The sequence below is a fragment of the Phalacrocorax carbo genome, chromosome 6, assembly GCF_963921805.1.
Source record: "Phalacrocorax carbo chromosome 6, bPhaCar2.1, whole genome shotgun sequence".
Classification (NCBI taxonomy): Eukaryota; Metazoa; Chordata; class Aves; order Suliformes; family Phalacrocoracidae; genus Phalacrocorax; species Phalacrocorax carbo.
This window is the reverse complement of record NC_087518.1, coordinates 51,381,950-51,397,174: the sequence shown is the minus strand read 5'-3', so window position 1 is coordinate 51,397,174 and position 15,225 is coordinate 51,381,950. Positions and strand designations below refer to the sequence as shown.

The 15,225-nt window shown below is 59.7% G+C and overlaps 1 protein-coding gene across 1 annotated transcript; it reads left to right on the top strand.

The window, feature by feature from the left end:
• The first annotated feature begins 7,125 nt into the window (after positions 1 to 7,125).
• Positions 7,126 to 10,791, top strand: LOC135313952 (Krueppel-like factor 2). The gene is made up of 3 exons (XM_064455258.1): positions 7,126 to 7,363; positions 7,622 to 8,600; positions 9,413 to 10,791. Exons 1-3 carry the CDS (start codon positions 7,271 to 7,273, stop codon positions 9,586 to 9,588), a joined length of 1,248 nt encoding a protein of 415 aa, XP_064311328.1. The 5' UTR covers positions 7,126 to 7,270; the 3' UTR covers positions 9,589 to 10,791.
• The last annotated feature ends 4,434 nt before the right edge of the window (positions 10,792 to 15,225 follow it).

The following is a 15,225-nucleotide window of genomic DNA, read 5'->3' as shown; positions in this document are numbered from 1 at the left end:
CATCAGGGCATAAGAAAGTTTCTTTGTGAGCTGCTCTCAAAACACTGGAGGGACTTCTCCTCCCACTTGCTCACACACTACTTTTTTTTGAGAAAAGTAGCACTTTAAATTATAAATCATTTTGATTGTTTATAACATGGAAAATAGACAATTAAGCAAAATATTTTGTCTTGATTTATTAAAAAAAAAAACCCCGAAGGCCATCCGGGTACATCCCAAACAGGTCTTGGCTGCATGCAGCAATCAGCAAGTGCCTGGCCCTGTAGCTGGACACGCTGCCTCAACCACCTCCTCCCCCCGCCCCGGCCCCTCCAGCCGAGCCTTCGTGTAGGGGGCCAGGGAGCCACGTGGCGACTGCGCCCACTTGCCGCCTGCCTGCAGGGCCATGCCATGGCCGTACCCGGGAACGCTGCCTGTCCCAGCGTGGCTGTCCTGGCAGCTCGGCGCGGTTTCGCTGCTGCGTTTGCTCACAGGGTTATCTGCTCCGGAGCTGGTGTTGGTTTTGGCACGCAGCGCCGGGACCACACCTACTATTTAAATACCACAGCCAAGAGCTTGGAGGGGAAAAAAAAAAAAGGGAAAAAAGAAAACGAATATGAAATATTTGTTGCGGTTTGGAGATACACACACACATGCACACACAACACAAACACACCAGCGTGGCTCCGGGTCGCTGGCAGCCGAGGAAGGAAGACTCCAGCTAAGATTGTCTTCAAAACCACGCTGGCAGCAGAGTCTGCTGAAGGGAAACCCTTTGGGCCAAAATTAGCCCCTGCCGCATGCCAAGCCAGAGCCTGCACTTGCCCAGGCTGGGGAAGTCGGGGCAGCCCTGGCAGTGCAGCCGGGGCCAGGGAGCCATGCCAGCCCTTCCCGGGTGGCTGCCCTCCTGCTGGGCTGTGAAGAGCTGGGGAAAGGGTGCCAGGGATGGAAATCCCCAGGGAGGCACCCCTTGTAGGGATGGGAGGGTTTTCCCTCTGCAGCACCTTGGAATAGCGGGTCCTGTCCTAGAAATGCCCATCAGGGCAGCAGCCTTGCAGTGGTTCTGGGGTGGCTGGGAGTGAAGACAGGCAGTGCTGCCACTCAGTGCTGGCATGGGATAAATGGGCATCCAGCAGCTAAGGATGAGCTGGGGCTGGAGATGAGGAGGACAGGAGTCCCATGGGAGCAGCTGGCTCTGGCCACCCCCCTGCCTTTGGGACAGGAGGTGGCATCCTGGACACGCTTGGTGACATTGTAACTCTGCCAGTGGTGCTGGCACTGTGGTAGATGGGAAGTGGTGCCATTTTCCCCCATCCCTGCTCAGCTCACCCTCTTGGGGCAGGTCCCGCTGCCCCCTTGCCTGGTGTTGGCCTCGGAGAGGTGGCTGCCGGCGTAAGACTGCAGCAAAGTGGCCCAAGGGGTGCTGGGTGGCCATGCTGTGCCGTGCCATGCCATGCAGCAAGGCCTGCCGAGGCGGCTGGAGCAGGTGGATTACTGCCACCTTCCTTTCCCCAGGCTCCTTCCTGGAGAAGCTTTCTCGATGATCTCACTGGATGCACATTTCTAAATTGTTTGGTTGATTGTTTCATCATCGGAGGTCAATTAAAGAGAAGGCGAGTTCCTGTCGCCCCACTCCGAACCCCTTCGATGCCGGAGCCCCAGAACAAAGGGAGGAATTGGGCTTGGGCTCGGCCAGCTTGGATTCCCATTTGATTATTTCCAACAAGGGAGCGAATCTATTTTGGAGCCAGTATTCCCAGGGGATGAGCTCACCAGCGCAGTGCAGGAGCAGGGCTGGGGAAAAAAAAAAGCTGCAGCCTTTTGTAATGTGTTGCAAACCTATTTACTACCAGGGAGGCTGGGTAATTAAATGCCACTTCCTGGAGCGGAATGAAGCAGCTTTATGTAATGCCGGCACAAAGGGGTTTGCTCCCGATGCGAGGCAGCCGCTGCCTCTCCTGGATGCTGCCACACGCGTCATGGGCGGGAGGATGCGCTTTCGCGGGCTGTGTGCATGCAACTGCACCGCGGCACCTGCGTGTCGCCAGCTTCGAGCCGGGGCCGACGTCCCGTACTGGAGTGGGTGGCCTCGGTGCAGCACGTGTCCTGGGGGTGCGGGACGGCAGCTGGGCGGCTTTTCTGTGCAATGCTCTACGGGGTGTGATTTACACCGTCAAGGTGGCTGCGGGCAGATAGCTGCATGGGAGGAATAACAAAATCAGATGTCCTGGGAAAGAGCTTCCACACAGAGCAGGATGGGTCCCAGGCTCCCTGCTTGTCCTGCTGTCCCAAGGGCTGTCCTCTGCTGCCTTACACCAGGGCTGTGTCCCCATGGGTTCCAGTGACTCGTGGTGCAGCCCGTTCACTCAACCCCATGCCGCAGCTCCCGTTGGAAAGTCGTTTCCCCACCGGCACGGCAGTGCCTCACGTACCATGGTCACACCAGTGCCCAGCCTCTGGGGCTAGACGGGTTTTCTCTGGGCTGGGAAACGGCATGGACCTGCGTGGAGCAGGGCTGACCGGTGCTGGGCTTGGTGCTTGCACTTTCCCTGCCTCTGTGCACAGTTGAGGTTTTCCCCACCCGCTGAGAGTCTGAGTTCATTGGAGGCTGATTACCTTAGAGTACTGCTGGGAAGGAAGGATGGAGGCTGCTTTGAAAAGAGTGGCAGAGATTTCTACCTGGATTATTTGAAACTTTTGTAGTCCAATAGTCCAACTGCTCGTACACGATGTACAGCTATTAAACCCCAACGCACAAGAGAAGGGCTATAATGCACACATCCCCTGTGCTGTGCAGCTGTACCACGCTGCTTGCTGTGAAACTCCCCGTGCAACCTGCTGACACTGCATGTTGGGGCTTTTTTTTTTTAAAGATCAAACCAGAGATGTTGGGAAAAATATCCTGCATTCCATCCAGCCTTCCATGTTGCTCACAAGGAACGAGAAAACAGCAATTCCTCCTTTTACCCCTAGAGATGCTGGGATGGCACAGATCTTCTCCAGTGCTGTTGTAGGTGGCAGCCAAAGAGAACGACTCCCATGGCTGCGGTCTAGACCTGGCTGCTGTGGCTGGGGGGGCTCGCCGGGTCAGGGGGCAGGATGTGGCCTTAGGCTGGCACGTGAGCACACGTGTTTGCACGTGAGGCCGCTGCTGCGAGGGCTGGCTGGGCGCCTCGAGCACGTCGCACTGCTAATGGAGGCTGCAGCATGCATTACAGGTTGGGACATCTCTTGGCACTGCGCCGGGTGTGATGTCCCCTCCAAGCGGCAGGATACCCCATCCATTGCAGTGCTGGACCCTGTGGCTCTGTGCAGAGCCCGGTGCTTTGAGCTTTCCTGTACCAGTGAAAGTTAAGCAGCGGAGGAAAAACGTTGCTGTATGTTATAGAGGAAGAGAGGTAAAAAGGGCAGGAAATTTGCACCATGTCCATTTCCCCTTGGCCCCTGGCCGCTGCTCATTCCGGATTCGGGATTTGCGTAGGCAGAGTTAAAAATAACAGGGGTATATAAAGAAGGACAGAGAGGGCTGCGCTGGCCCCGCAGCCGCCGGGGCACAGCCAGGCAGCAGGCAGAGATCAAAGCAGGATGCAGTCCAGGCGGCACAGTGGGGCTGGGAGCGCATGCAAGGTCTGGGGGTTGCCGCAGTGCCATCGTGCCATGAGTTGGGGTCCCCAGCTCTGCCGGCTTGGCAGCCTCCCTGGGTGGGCAGCTGGGCAGCACCCATGGGAGATGGGGCCACGTATGTTGCTGTAGGCAAAGACATACCCCTGAGCCCTGTCCCTCCACAGCCCTGTCCCTCCGCAGCGTTTACTCTACGGTGACATTCACCGGGAGGGACCTGACCCAGCTCTCCTGGCCAGAGAGCTGCATGGGGAGCCTGGATGTGACCCCCAGCCAAAGCACCCCCTCCTGGGGCTGAGCTCCCTGCCAGTGCTGCTGGGGTGCTGCCTGCCTCCCTGAGCCCCTAGTGGCCCCGAACTTTGGCGGTACATCCCAGTGCTCCCCAGGCCCGGGGCAGGCAGGGCGGACACAGCAGCTCGCTCGGCCGGTGCAAACGAATCTGCCCTCTGTGCCCTGATAACATTGTGTTTGTTGCAGAGCGGGAAGAGCCTGCCAGCACACGATAAGAGCAGATGACTTTACTCTGGACCCGCTCCGGATTGAATTATGCTTTAATTTCATTTTCAGTTCCTCTTTTCTTTTCAGGAGGGGAAGGGGGCTTAGGGGGGTGCAGGCAGGTCTGGGGGCTCCTGGACCCTTGTCCAGGCAGGCCAGCCCCAGACAGAGGGGAGGACAGAGAGCAAAACCCGGACAGATCCGCTTTCTGCTCTCAGGAACAAAACCCCAGAGCATCACAGCAGCCCAGAGGGTCCTGCTGCGTGGGTCCCCACAGCACCTCTCCATGGAGTGCCCTGCAGAGCTTTTGGGGCTGAGGTTTTGCCTCCCACCGAAGCAGAAGCTCTCCGGGCTGTGACACCATTAACTCTGTTGAAGGGGCTCCACGGTTCCTGTTCATGAGGGAGCAATGGAGGTGCCCGAAGGCAAGTCCCAGGGTTTACTCCAGGCCCCCAGTTCTATCTGACAGAGCACAGTGGGGGATGCAGTGCAGGTGTTTTTCAGTCCTCAGTGTTTCATGGTGTAGGGGACTCCCCTGAGTCTACTGGGGGTCCCACTGGACAACGCAGGCACCGATGCCATCTCTGGCAGTGCAGTGGGGCATCACTCCTCTGTCTGCCCCAACGCATGCTGTGTGCCATAGGGAGGGTGCCGCAGCACTGTGGCAGTGTTGGCAGGGCTGCCGATGCTCTCGGCTTGCTGAAGCCATCTCCAGCACACCACGCTGGGCATGGCACGCTCCTCCGCTGCCACATGTGCCAATAGCTGGGATAACCATTAACCCTTTCCTTTTTGGCCATTGCCTGAGCAGTCAGCCCTTCCCACCCTCTGTTTGTTCTCCTGCTGGGCTGCTGTTTGATCTCCTGGGATGCCAGCAACTTTACAGCCTGCCATAGTGGCGCGGGAGATAATACACGTTTCCTAAATGGGCTTCTGTAAACAGCGGGCTGTGCACGCACCGGCTGCTCCCGCTCGCCTCCCTCTTGGCTCAGAGGAGGCTCCTGTGGCTGGGGGGCCGGCAGGGCTGTGGCGGGGACCCTCCTGTGCCCACCCTGTGCCTCACAGCAGGCAAATCCCTCCCGTGCTGCCTTCCCTGTCTCCCTGTGTGGTTAGGGCTGGCAGCGCTTGTGTTGGTGTGGTGCCTGGCGCAGTGTTGCTCCCTTCCGTGCTGGCCCTCCCACCATAGCATCAGTAATAAGAATTTCCTGGGGAATATCCCACATTTGCAAGAAACATTGCCTGTAAAAATGAACCTGCCTGGAAAAGGGGAAAACCAAGTGGAATTCGTGTTTGTCTCCTGTAGCATCTGCTCTCACTTATCTATAAAAGTTTGGGGCAGGATCTGCCTTACTACTAATTATTATTTGGCCAAGAAACAAATAATGGGATTAACCGGGGACTTAAATAAGCTACTCTGGGGGCCAGGCTCTAAGGGATTTTGAGTGATACCCACATGCTTCTTTGCCACTTCAGAGGTGACTTTTTCTGAGGAAGGACTTTGCAGCCCATGCGTTTTGACCTGCTGGGTGGCATTAATAAACCTGCTTCCTTGCTGGCAGCCGGGCACACAGGGCCCAGGCAGCGACCCAGCATGTGCTCTGGAAACCAGGGCAGGGATTCTTGGTAAAAGGGGGAAGATTTGAATCGTTGTTGTTCCACTGGATTACTGAAATAATTTATTGCAATGCTCCACCCTTATAATTAAAGCATGGTGATGAAAGCAACTGGTAGAGTAACTTTGGATCCAGAAGCAGCGTGTGCGTGTGTGTGCGCGCACCTCACCTTTGGTGTTTATATTTGTTTTTTTTTAAATTGACTCCTCGCTTCTGAATAGTGAAGGCAGCAGCCCCAGTTCTTAGAAAGGTATCTGGGGATGGAAAGCCCCAGAAAGCAGGGAGACAGGCTCCAGGAGATAAGGGCCATTGCTTCTTGACAAGCTCAACAGTAGCAGGGCCATTCCTGGTATTGGCTGGACAGGGTCCAAGCGGAGAAAGTCTCACTATGAGCCAGACAAGGTGGTAGAGTTCCCCCAGAGAGGCCTGCCCGGCACCCCAGGTCTCCATGCCACGTCCTGACTTGCTGGCATGGAGCAAGGTACTTGGGTGTCTCCTGTGAGGTGGGACATCCCTGTCCCCTCATGTCCCCCGCTGTGGGAAGCCCTCAGGTGGACAGCACTGTCCTGGAAGCTCCATGAGGTGGGCAGGGTCAGCCAGCTGGCCCGTGACCCCCACGGTAGGGCGGTTGGAAGCTTGACCACGGCACTGGTCCCCAGACAGGGCAGACAAACGTCCCGCAGGGGCTGTGGGCCGAGATGAAGCGATGCAGGCAGGGTGCCAGGCCCCCTGGCAGGGTCTGCGGGGCAGTTATCTCGGCTTGCACACGCACCCTGCGTGCGGCCAGATGGGAGCTGGTGCACTCTGGGCTACTGATTGCCTCACCGACAGCACCACTGCGGCGGGACGCGGCCTCATGGGAGCTGTTACATGAAGCGAGTGGTGTGGGGGCAACACAGCTCAGCCATCCCCGGCTGACACAAGCACTCGTTGCGACGGCACCTCCGCTCGCTAACGCACTCGGTATGCCCCGTGGCGAGCGCTGTGTCCGGCTAACCAGCCGGCGCGCTCTCAACTCTAACCCCACACTAAACCTCCTTGACACGCTCCCGCTCGCGTCCACGCACGCTGGCACGCAACGCAGCCATTGCCCCTGCCCCACTCGGGGGATCCCCAACTCTGTGATTTACAGCCGCTCTCCCCATTTGCGGTGTGGGGCAAGGCGTCAGGGCACCAATGCCCCAATCACGTCGTGGGGACGGGCAGGAGGGACCCTGGGCTTTGCGATCCACAGCGGCACCCCTGCCCCTTTTCCCGCCGTGGGGCGCGGGGACCCCTGCCACGCCACGGAGCGCCGCCAGGGTAGGGGCTGCCGCCGACCCCCGCCCGCCGGGGCAGCCCCGGGAGAGGGGGCGTGACTCAGGCGATGGGGGAGCCAATGGAAGGCGTCGGCGGTGAATATCAATGCGGGCCGGGCCAATGGGAGTGCAGCCATGCTGTTAACAGCTTAGGGGCGCGGGGCGGCCCGGAGCAGCGCTGTCGCCGCCGCGGGGAGCGGAGCGGTGCCGGGCTCCGCTGCACCCCCAGCCCGCTCCGGCCCCGGTGTCCCCGCCCGGCCCGCCATGGCGGCGGCCGTGGACGAGAGCACCCTGCCCTCCATCTCTACTTTCGCCAACTTGCTGCCGCTGGAGGAGCGGCCCGCCGATATGCTCCATGTAAGCACCGGGGCACCGGGGAGGGGGTGGCAAGGGGGGGGGGTATGGGGCAGAGCGTCTCGGGTTGTGGGGCTCAGCCCGGCTGGTGGGGTACGGGCCCCCTCCCGCCGTCGGAGGGCGCCCCGGGGGCGGTGGAGCCGGAGCGGTGCCGACCCGCCGGACGGGCTGGGGGGAGCCGCCGGCGCCCCGAGCGGGAGGCGCGGACCGCGGTGCCCGAGCGGCGTCCGCCGCCGATACTGACGCCCTTCTTCCCCACAGAGGATGCTGCAGCAGGACGGCGCCGCCGCCGTCAAGCGGGAGGAGGACGACTTGGGCAAGTTCGTGGACTTGGATTTCATTCTGGCGCACACCAGCAGCGGCGGGCAGGGGCCGCCCGGCCCCAACTACCCTCTACCCGAGACCCCCGAGAGCTGCGGCACCACCTACGACAGCGACGGCTCCTACCCCACGCCGGGCAAGTTCCCCGCGCCTTACCCCGAGGGCCAGGGCCACAGCTACGTGGCCGAGCTGCTCACCCCGGACCTGCCCGGCCACTGCGACCTGCAACGGAGGGAGTACACGGAGCTGCGGGTGCCCGGCGGCGCCCCCTCCCACCACCCCCATCACCACACGCCCCTGCACCCGGCCCTGGCCCGCCCGCTGCCCCTGGACCCCGCGCAGCCCTTCGGGCCCCGCATCAAGAAGGAGCAGCCGGAGGAGCGCGCCTGCATGCTGGGGCTGCCTCCCGCCGCCGAGTACCTGGGGTCAGGCGGCGGCGAGCACAAGCCACGCGTGGCGCCGGGTCCCGGGCCGGGACCGGTGCCGGTGCCGCCGCTGGCCTACCCGGGCTTCGCCCACGGCCGCCTGGGGCCCCCCGAAGAGCCGCTGCCCGGCGCCGACCCCCACCTCCTGGCCGACCTGCCGCCCCACTATGCCGTGGCCCCGCACTGCTACGCTCCCCACTTCGCCCCCCAGCCGCCGCCGCCGCAGTTTCATGGACACTTCAGTGTTTTTAGGGAGCCCCTGAAGGGGCCGGGGCCGGGCCCGGCGGGGCTGCCGGGGCTGCTGGTCACGCCACCCAACTCTCCGGTGCTGGAGTACTTCCCGGCCGGGGCCCCTCCCGAGGACTGCAAGCCCAAGCGCGGCCGCCGCTCGTGGGCACGCAAGCGGACGGCCACGCACAACTGTGAATACCCGGGCTGCGGCAAGACGTACACCAAGAGCTCCCACCTCAAGGCCCACATGCGGACCCACACGGGTAAGGGAACGCCGAGGGAGGGCGGCCACGCGTGGGGGGGATGCGCAAAGGCGTTCTGGGTGGAGGGACCGGGGTACAAGGTGAGACCCGCGTGCCTGCTTCGGCGTGGTTCCCGGAGATGTGGAGGGGTGTGTGGAGAAGACTCCCCCTACGGGGACGGCCCCCTTGCTGGGGCCGGGTGGGGACATCCAGAGAGGCCCCGCAGCCGGCACAGGGCTCCACGGGAAGGATCCTGCGTGGGGCAGGGTGCAAGTGGGAATTCCCTCGGGAGTGCTCAGAAAGACTCTGTGGTGGCGCCAGGCATGAGGCACGCAGGGACCAAGGCACACAGTGAGACCACCTGTGCGACACCCCGACCTGGCCTCGGGTGCCTGAAGGGGCAGGGCCTGGGGGGCAGGTGGAGGAGCCCCTCTGTTGGGCTTGGGGGCAAACGGAGGGGGGAGACAGGCTGGGAGTGTATGGCGAGACCCCCCCGGCAGAGCTGGGACAGGGTGCATGTTGTGCCCCCCAGCAGAGACAGGAAGGGGAGCATCCACAGTTTGAAGTGGGGCAGGGGCGCCCAGAGGATGAGCCCCACGCAGGGCACATGGGACTGCCGAGAACATGGGGAAGGGCAGGAAGACAGGGGACAAACGGACAGGTGGGTCAGGCAGAGGTGCGTAGGGGACAAGTACACAGCAGGGCTCCCCTCTCGAAAGGATGGTGGGCAGGGATCCCTCCTGGAAAGGAGGTGCTGGGCAGGGGAGCACCGGGGTGAAGGCATAGGGAGGACAGGGACTTCCAAGCCCACTGACACCCCCTCTCCTCTACAGGTGAGAAGCCCTACCACTGCACCTGGGAAGGCTGTGGCTGGAAATTTGCCCGCTCCGATGAGCTGACCCGCCACTACCGCAAGCACACAGGGCACCGGCCCTTCCAGTGCCACCTCTGTGAGCGGGCTTTCTCCCGTTCTGACCACCTTGCTCTCCACATGAAGCGGCACATGTGAGCGGCGGGCTGTGGCCGGACTCGGTGTCGCCAGAGCCAGCTCATGGTGTAAATAGTGTCAGGCTGGGGACGGCACTGGGGAGCAGCCTGGCCGCCCAGCCCTCTCCGCTTGTAGTTGATAACTAGTTTTCTCCTCCTGCCCCTGCTGTGAGAGCTGGGCCCAGCTGAGTGGCAGGGAAGGGCTGCTTTGGGGGTGTAGATGGGGAGCAAAGCTGCAAGAAGTGTCTTCAGCCCCTACCTAGGCACCACCACTCTGCTCCCCATGCCTGGAGGGTCACCCCCAGCCAGGCACCTGGTGGCGGGGTTTGGGGCTTGTGCAGCAGGTATCTGTCCCCAGAGCTCCTGGCTTGTATTTGGCATCAGCTTAAAAACCTTCTTCCCCCTCTGATCTTGGCACCCCCATGGCTCCAGGGACAGTGGTGGCTGACTTCGGCCAGGTTTTGGCTGGAGACCCATGCCTGCTGGGTGTGTGGGTCATGGCGCTGGGAAGTGGGTTGCTGGTGTTCTCGGTTGTGGCCATCAGAACAAATGTCCGGACCCAAAAGCCCAGGCTGGACAGGGTGAGGGTGGGACCTGACTGTGGTTCATGGCTATAAAGGTTTGCAGGGGTTGGCAGCTCAGCACCATCTTGCGCAGGGAGCGGGGACGCTCCTGTCGCCAGCTTCGGACCCTGCCGGGCAGTCTGGTCCTGGCCATTCCCACAGTTTTCTGTTTGGGAGCCTAAAATGGCTCTCCTGGCTCTCGTCTGCTTTCATTCATCTTGTTCTTCCCCTTGGGATGACACCAGGTACTGCTGCAGCTGCCTTCCCCCTGCTGCTTGAAGTTTAGTGCGTAAAGGACAGTGAGTCCAGCTATGAATGCCCAGGTCTCTGCTATACTTGAAACTTTCGTAGAGGGAAAAAAAAAAACTCCAAAGAAAATGAGTCTTTTTATGTGCAGCTTCTGCAAAGCAAGTTGTAAATTAAACAAAGCAGTAATATATAATGTTTCTGTTTTTTAATATATTTTTTCTTCCAGCTGGGAACACAGATGAGTCTCGGCTTTGGGAAGTGCACTGTTCCTGTCTGTGTATATTGTTAATTAACATTTCTCTGCTTGGGCACGTTAGGTCTCTTGCACTCTGAAATGTTACTTTTCTTTATATGCAAACTGTTGAAATATTGTGATCTGCTGTATAATAAATAAACAAGATGTAAACATGAAAGAGCCAGGAGAGTTTACTTTAAAGCTTTCTTCTAAGAGGAGAGGGTGAGGCTGGGCTTGCTTGTCAGTAAATATTTATATCGATGTTCATTTCTGCTTAAGTTAGCTGTGGAGGATCGATGGGGAACGCCCAAGCCTCGGCATCTGAGCAGCATCTCCTGTGCAACAGCTCTTGAGTCACCCCACTTCCCCGTGCCTCAGTTTCCCTAATCTGCAGATGGGGCAATTGCGGCACTGGGATGGCGTGACTGGTCCTGTGGTGAGTCACTGCTGAAGGGAATGGCAGCCGAAACTGTACCGGGAGCCTTGCTGGTCCCGTCGTCTTCCTGAGCAGTCCTGTCCCACTGTCCCCTGCAGCAGGAGCTCTACAGCACTGGCCTTGTGGTCACAACCAGGAGGTCAGTGGCAGCTGCCTGGCCCCATGTGATGTCCCAGCTATCCTCCTGGGGGTGGCCTGGCAGCTTGGCGGGGTTCAGGTGCTGAGGTTTCCCTGCGTTAATAGGTGGTGACTCAGCACAAGCATGCTGGCAGGTCCCAGAGCTCAGCAAGCAGGTCTGGCTCCATCCCTCCCTCCCACGGCTGATTACCCGTGATGCACGCATCCCTCTGAAGGTTGGGGCTTGTCCAGACCTGACACCGTGCTGGCAGTGCAGGGAGCACTCTGTAAAGGCTGAGTGGTGTCCTGGCCCAGGGTGGTGGTGGCGGCTACCTCCTGCTGTGCTTACTACCACAGACCTGGGTGGCTGGCCAGGGCTGGGGGATGCCCTGGGGCTCCTCACCCTGCAAGAGGAAATGGGATGTAGCTGTGCTGCCAGCATGGGCTGGGCAGGGCTGATCCCGTTCCTTCCCTGTTCTCTGCTTGCAGCTGTGGAAAGCTGAGCTAAAAAGAGATGGGAATGGTAGAGCAGGACTGATGCCTCCCTGTGGGGTGGCTAGTGTTTTGGGGTCAGGCTGAGTGTCTGTGAGTGTCTCCAGGCAGGGTGGCAGCAGCATGGGACTTTGTGTTCTGCCTGCAGGCCTGGGACTGTGGGACTGCATCCACAGGTGTCACAGATCCACTAGGCTTGATCACTTGTCCTTTCCACAGCTGCCTCCACCCTCTGCTTGCCCTACTTTCTGAGAGTTTCCTGCATGGGGGTGAGTGTGCTGGGACACAAGTGACCTGTGATGGGGTACCAGGGGTGTCTCCCAGGACCCCTAGTACCCAAGGGGCTGATGCTGGCAGGGTGGTCGGATCAAAACTGCTGCCTCTTCTCCAGAGTCTTGTTCACAATGTCACATGGAGGGAGAGGGAAAGGTGTGGGCTGTTTGAATTAGCGATGAGTCAGGCTGGCAAAGCCAGATGGGGAGAGAGTGCGTGCCTGCATGTTTGTGTGTGTATAAGTAATCTCTGGCTTTGTGTTTTTATTATGATTATTATTTTTATTTCCAGGGGAACGATGAATTTCTCCAACCATCCTGTCCCACTGGAAAGGCTGGCTTTGCTGTCCTGTCCTCCCTAAGCATCCTGGGAGCCAGAGTGACAGTCCACGGCTGTTTTGAGGTTCAGCTCTGAGATCAGAGCGCAAACCAGTTCTTCCTTGCCTTTCATCATTGCTGTGCTGGGGCGGGAATGAGGCCCAGCTCTGCTGCTGTTGCCTTACATGGAGGCGAGAGCAGGGAAGGCGCTTCAGCTCCTCCAGGCAGAGCTGTTCCAGGATCACTCCCCTGAGCCTGGGGCAAGGCTCTCCTTTGGGCACACGACAGGCACGGCAGTTGCAGGGACCAGCATTGCTGTGAACCCTGCCTGGGCAAGGAGTGGCTGTGGTGGAAGTGGCTATTACAGTTAATGTGTTGTTAATGAAAACCACCCTCTTCCAATTGCCTGGGCCAAGGTGTACACTCCGTTGGAAGAGGGAGCTCAGTCCCATCCCCAGCAAAACCTGCCCTGCAAAGCAATGAGGACAGCAAGAAAACACCCTCGGCAGTGCTGAGGAAGGCAAGGTTGGGGCACAATCCTTGCCTGTGGTTCGTGCACCTGTGGTCAGCTGGAAAGTGCTTTGCCCCAGCCTGGCAGGGGCACGTGGAGACCCAAAATATGCCAGTCAACTGGGGGAGGACCCTTTTTTGCAGGAGATGTGGCACTAACAGTGTGTCCTGTGCTGGAGGAGAAGGGAATGCTCTGAGAAGCCAGGCTGGCTCCTGAAGGGCTGATTTACACATGTACAACCCCCGGGTCTGTGGCTGTCCCAGCCTGGGGCAGGTGTCGGTGTCCTGGATCACACGCTGAGCTGCTGCAGAGATGGTGCAGAGCGAAAGTTGTCTGGTAGGGTAATGTGTGGTGCCCACACCACTGTGCCCACACCTGGGCCATGCAGGCCCTGCCTTGGGACGTATCTCCTCCTGCCAGCCTGGCCTTCATTTTCTGCCTTGGTCACCTCATGGCAAAAAGGCCGCCCTGTGAGCTGTGGTGGTGGGTGATGCAGAGGTCCCTGAGCCCCCCTGCAAACCTTAAAGCTCGGTCCCATGGCTTTGGGGTGCAGACAAACTGGCACAGCGGGGAGGCAAGCAGGGAAAGGAAGGAGCAAGGCGTAGAGAAACACCTTCCTGTAGAGGGGTGAGTCATGGCCACAGCATGGCCTGGCACCTCTGCCAGCAAGAGTGGGGCCCTGAGGGTTCTCTGCTCCAGGGGTGACCCAGCTTGTGGGGTTACCCTGTGCTGCAGCCACAGAGCTGGCCCGGAGATGCAAGGCCATGGGGAGAAGTGGGGTTGCAGGTCTGGGAGGGCTCCTTGCCCAGGGCTTGACCCTGGGGTTGCTGCAGTCCATGAAGAGAGCGAGGAGCTGGGGAGGGGATGTGGGTGCTGGAGGTGGGATGTGTCCTGGCTGCTTGGGGGTGGGAGAGATGATTTGGGGCTGCTTGGAGGGGCTGTCACCTTTCCTCACCAAAATGCAAGGTGGGAGCTTGGGTCCCCAGGGATGGGGTGTCCCTGTGGAAGGATGCTCCCAGGGCTGGTGCCCCTCCTCCCAGTGGGGCAGTGGGAAGTGTCCCATCCCTGTCACAGGGGGAAGGTTCAGCAGCCTGTCCCCACGTTCCCGCCACTCGGGGTGGGCCAGGCGCCGTGATAACGGGGCTGTGGCTGTCACCGCACCCTTAGGAAACATTTGGCTTCAGGCACCTGAACCCACGGGGAAACGATAACTCCCTGGCTCGCTCACCCTGCCTGGACCCACACCTGGCACTATCGTGCCTTAGTCACACACCAAGAGTTTTTCCACTGCTGGGCCCCAGATAACCTCTCCCACCCCACTGGCCGCAGTGTTTGCACTTGTCCTCCTCCGCTGGTGCCAGGCTGGGAGACACACACACCTTGAGCCCCAGGCTGGAGGCACGCACACCTCTGGCCTGGGGCCACCTACAGCTATGCCTGGCAGCCGGGGCACAGGTGAAGGGCATGAGGAGCATCCTACCCCCAGGACCCTGGAGTGGGCAGGCGGCTGGCTGGGAGGGGGCCAGTGTTGCCCTCCTGCCAGGGCTAAATGTGGGGGGGCACCCCTCCCCCAGCTGCTGGGTGGCAGTGAGGTCTCCCAGGGTTGGCACCCTGTGCCCACAGGATGGCAGGAGATGGGGTTGCAGTGACAGGACAGCGACGCTGGCTCTTGGTGTCCCCCTGCCAAAGCCCTAGGGCACAGGACCACTGGGCTCCCTGCTGTTGCTGACTTTCCCTAACCTGCTGCATTCCCTGAGTTGTTCCTGTGCCCTGGCAAGGCAGGACCCCAGTGCTCCAAGGAGGTGACAGGCCTGGGCATGTTTCCCCATACAGGACTCTCATGGACAGCACCAGGGTGTGAGGGTTCACCAAGGTATCCAGCTTTGCTCTTTGAAGGCTGTGCAAGCTCTGGGATGCGGTGGCTGCTGCCCAGAAACAACATCTCTGGGTCCTTTTCAAGGCAGTGTTAATTGCTGCACTGCTGATCAGGTTAGCAAAAGACCCAGCTAATGTGTTTCACTTGCAGGTCTATACAGCTGCTGGTGGGACACAGCCCGGCAGTGACGCCCACACTCACAGAGGTGTGGGGGAGGTGGGCTGTGAACAATGCAACCCAGTTGCCCACGATCTCCACCTTTCATGAGGTTAAAATGGTGCTGCCCTGGGGAGATGAGCTTAAAACGTGCTGTGGGCTTAGTTTGTTGAAGAAGTGTGAGTTGATCACTGTGTACTGGGGCTGAGCTTGGGCTGGGTCCACTGGGACAGGGCTGGAAACTGGGCTTGAGCAGGTCAGACCTAAAAGTGGGGGATATAATCAAAACCCAAGGATGCAAAATGGCCACCTGTGCCTGGATTTTATGTCAGGACCGGTTGTGTTTTTGATAAGTGTTGTTTAACAATGTGAACAGACAGTGAACGACCTGTAAAGAAGGGGCAAAGAGAGAGATCCTATTTCTCTGGTCTTAC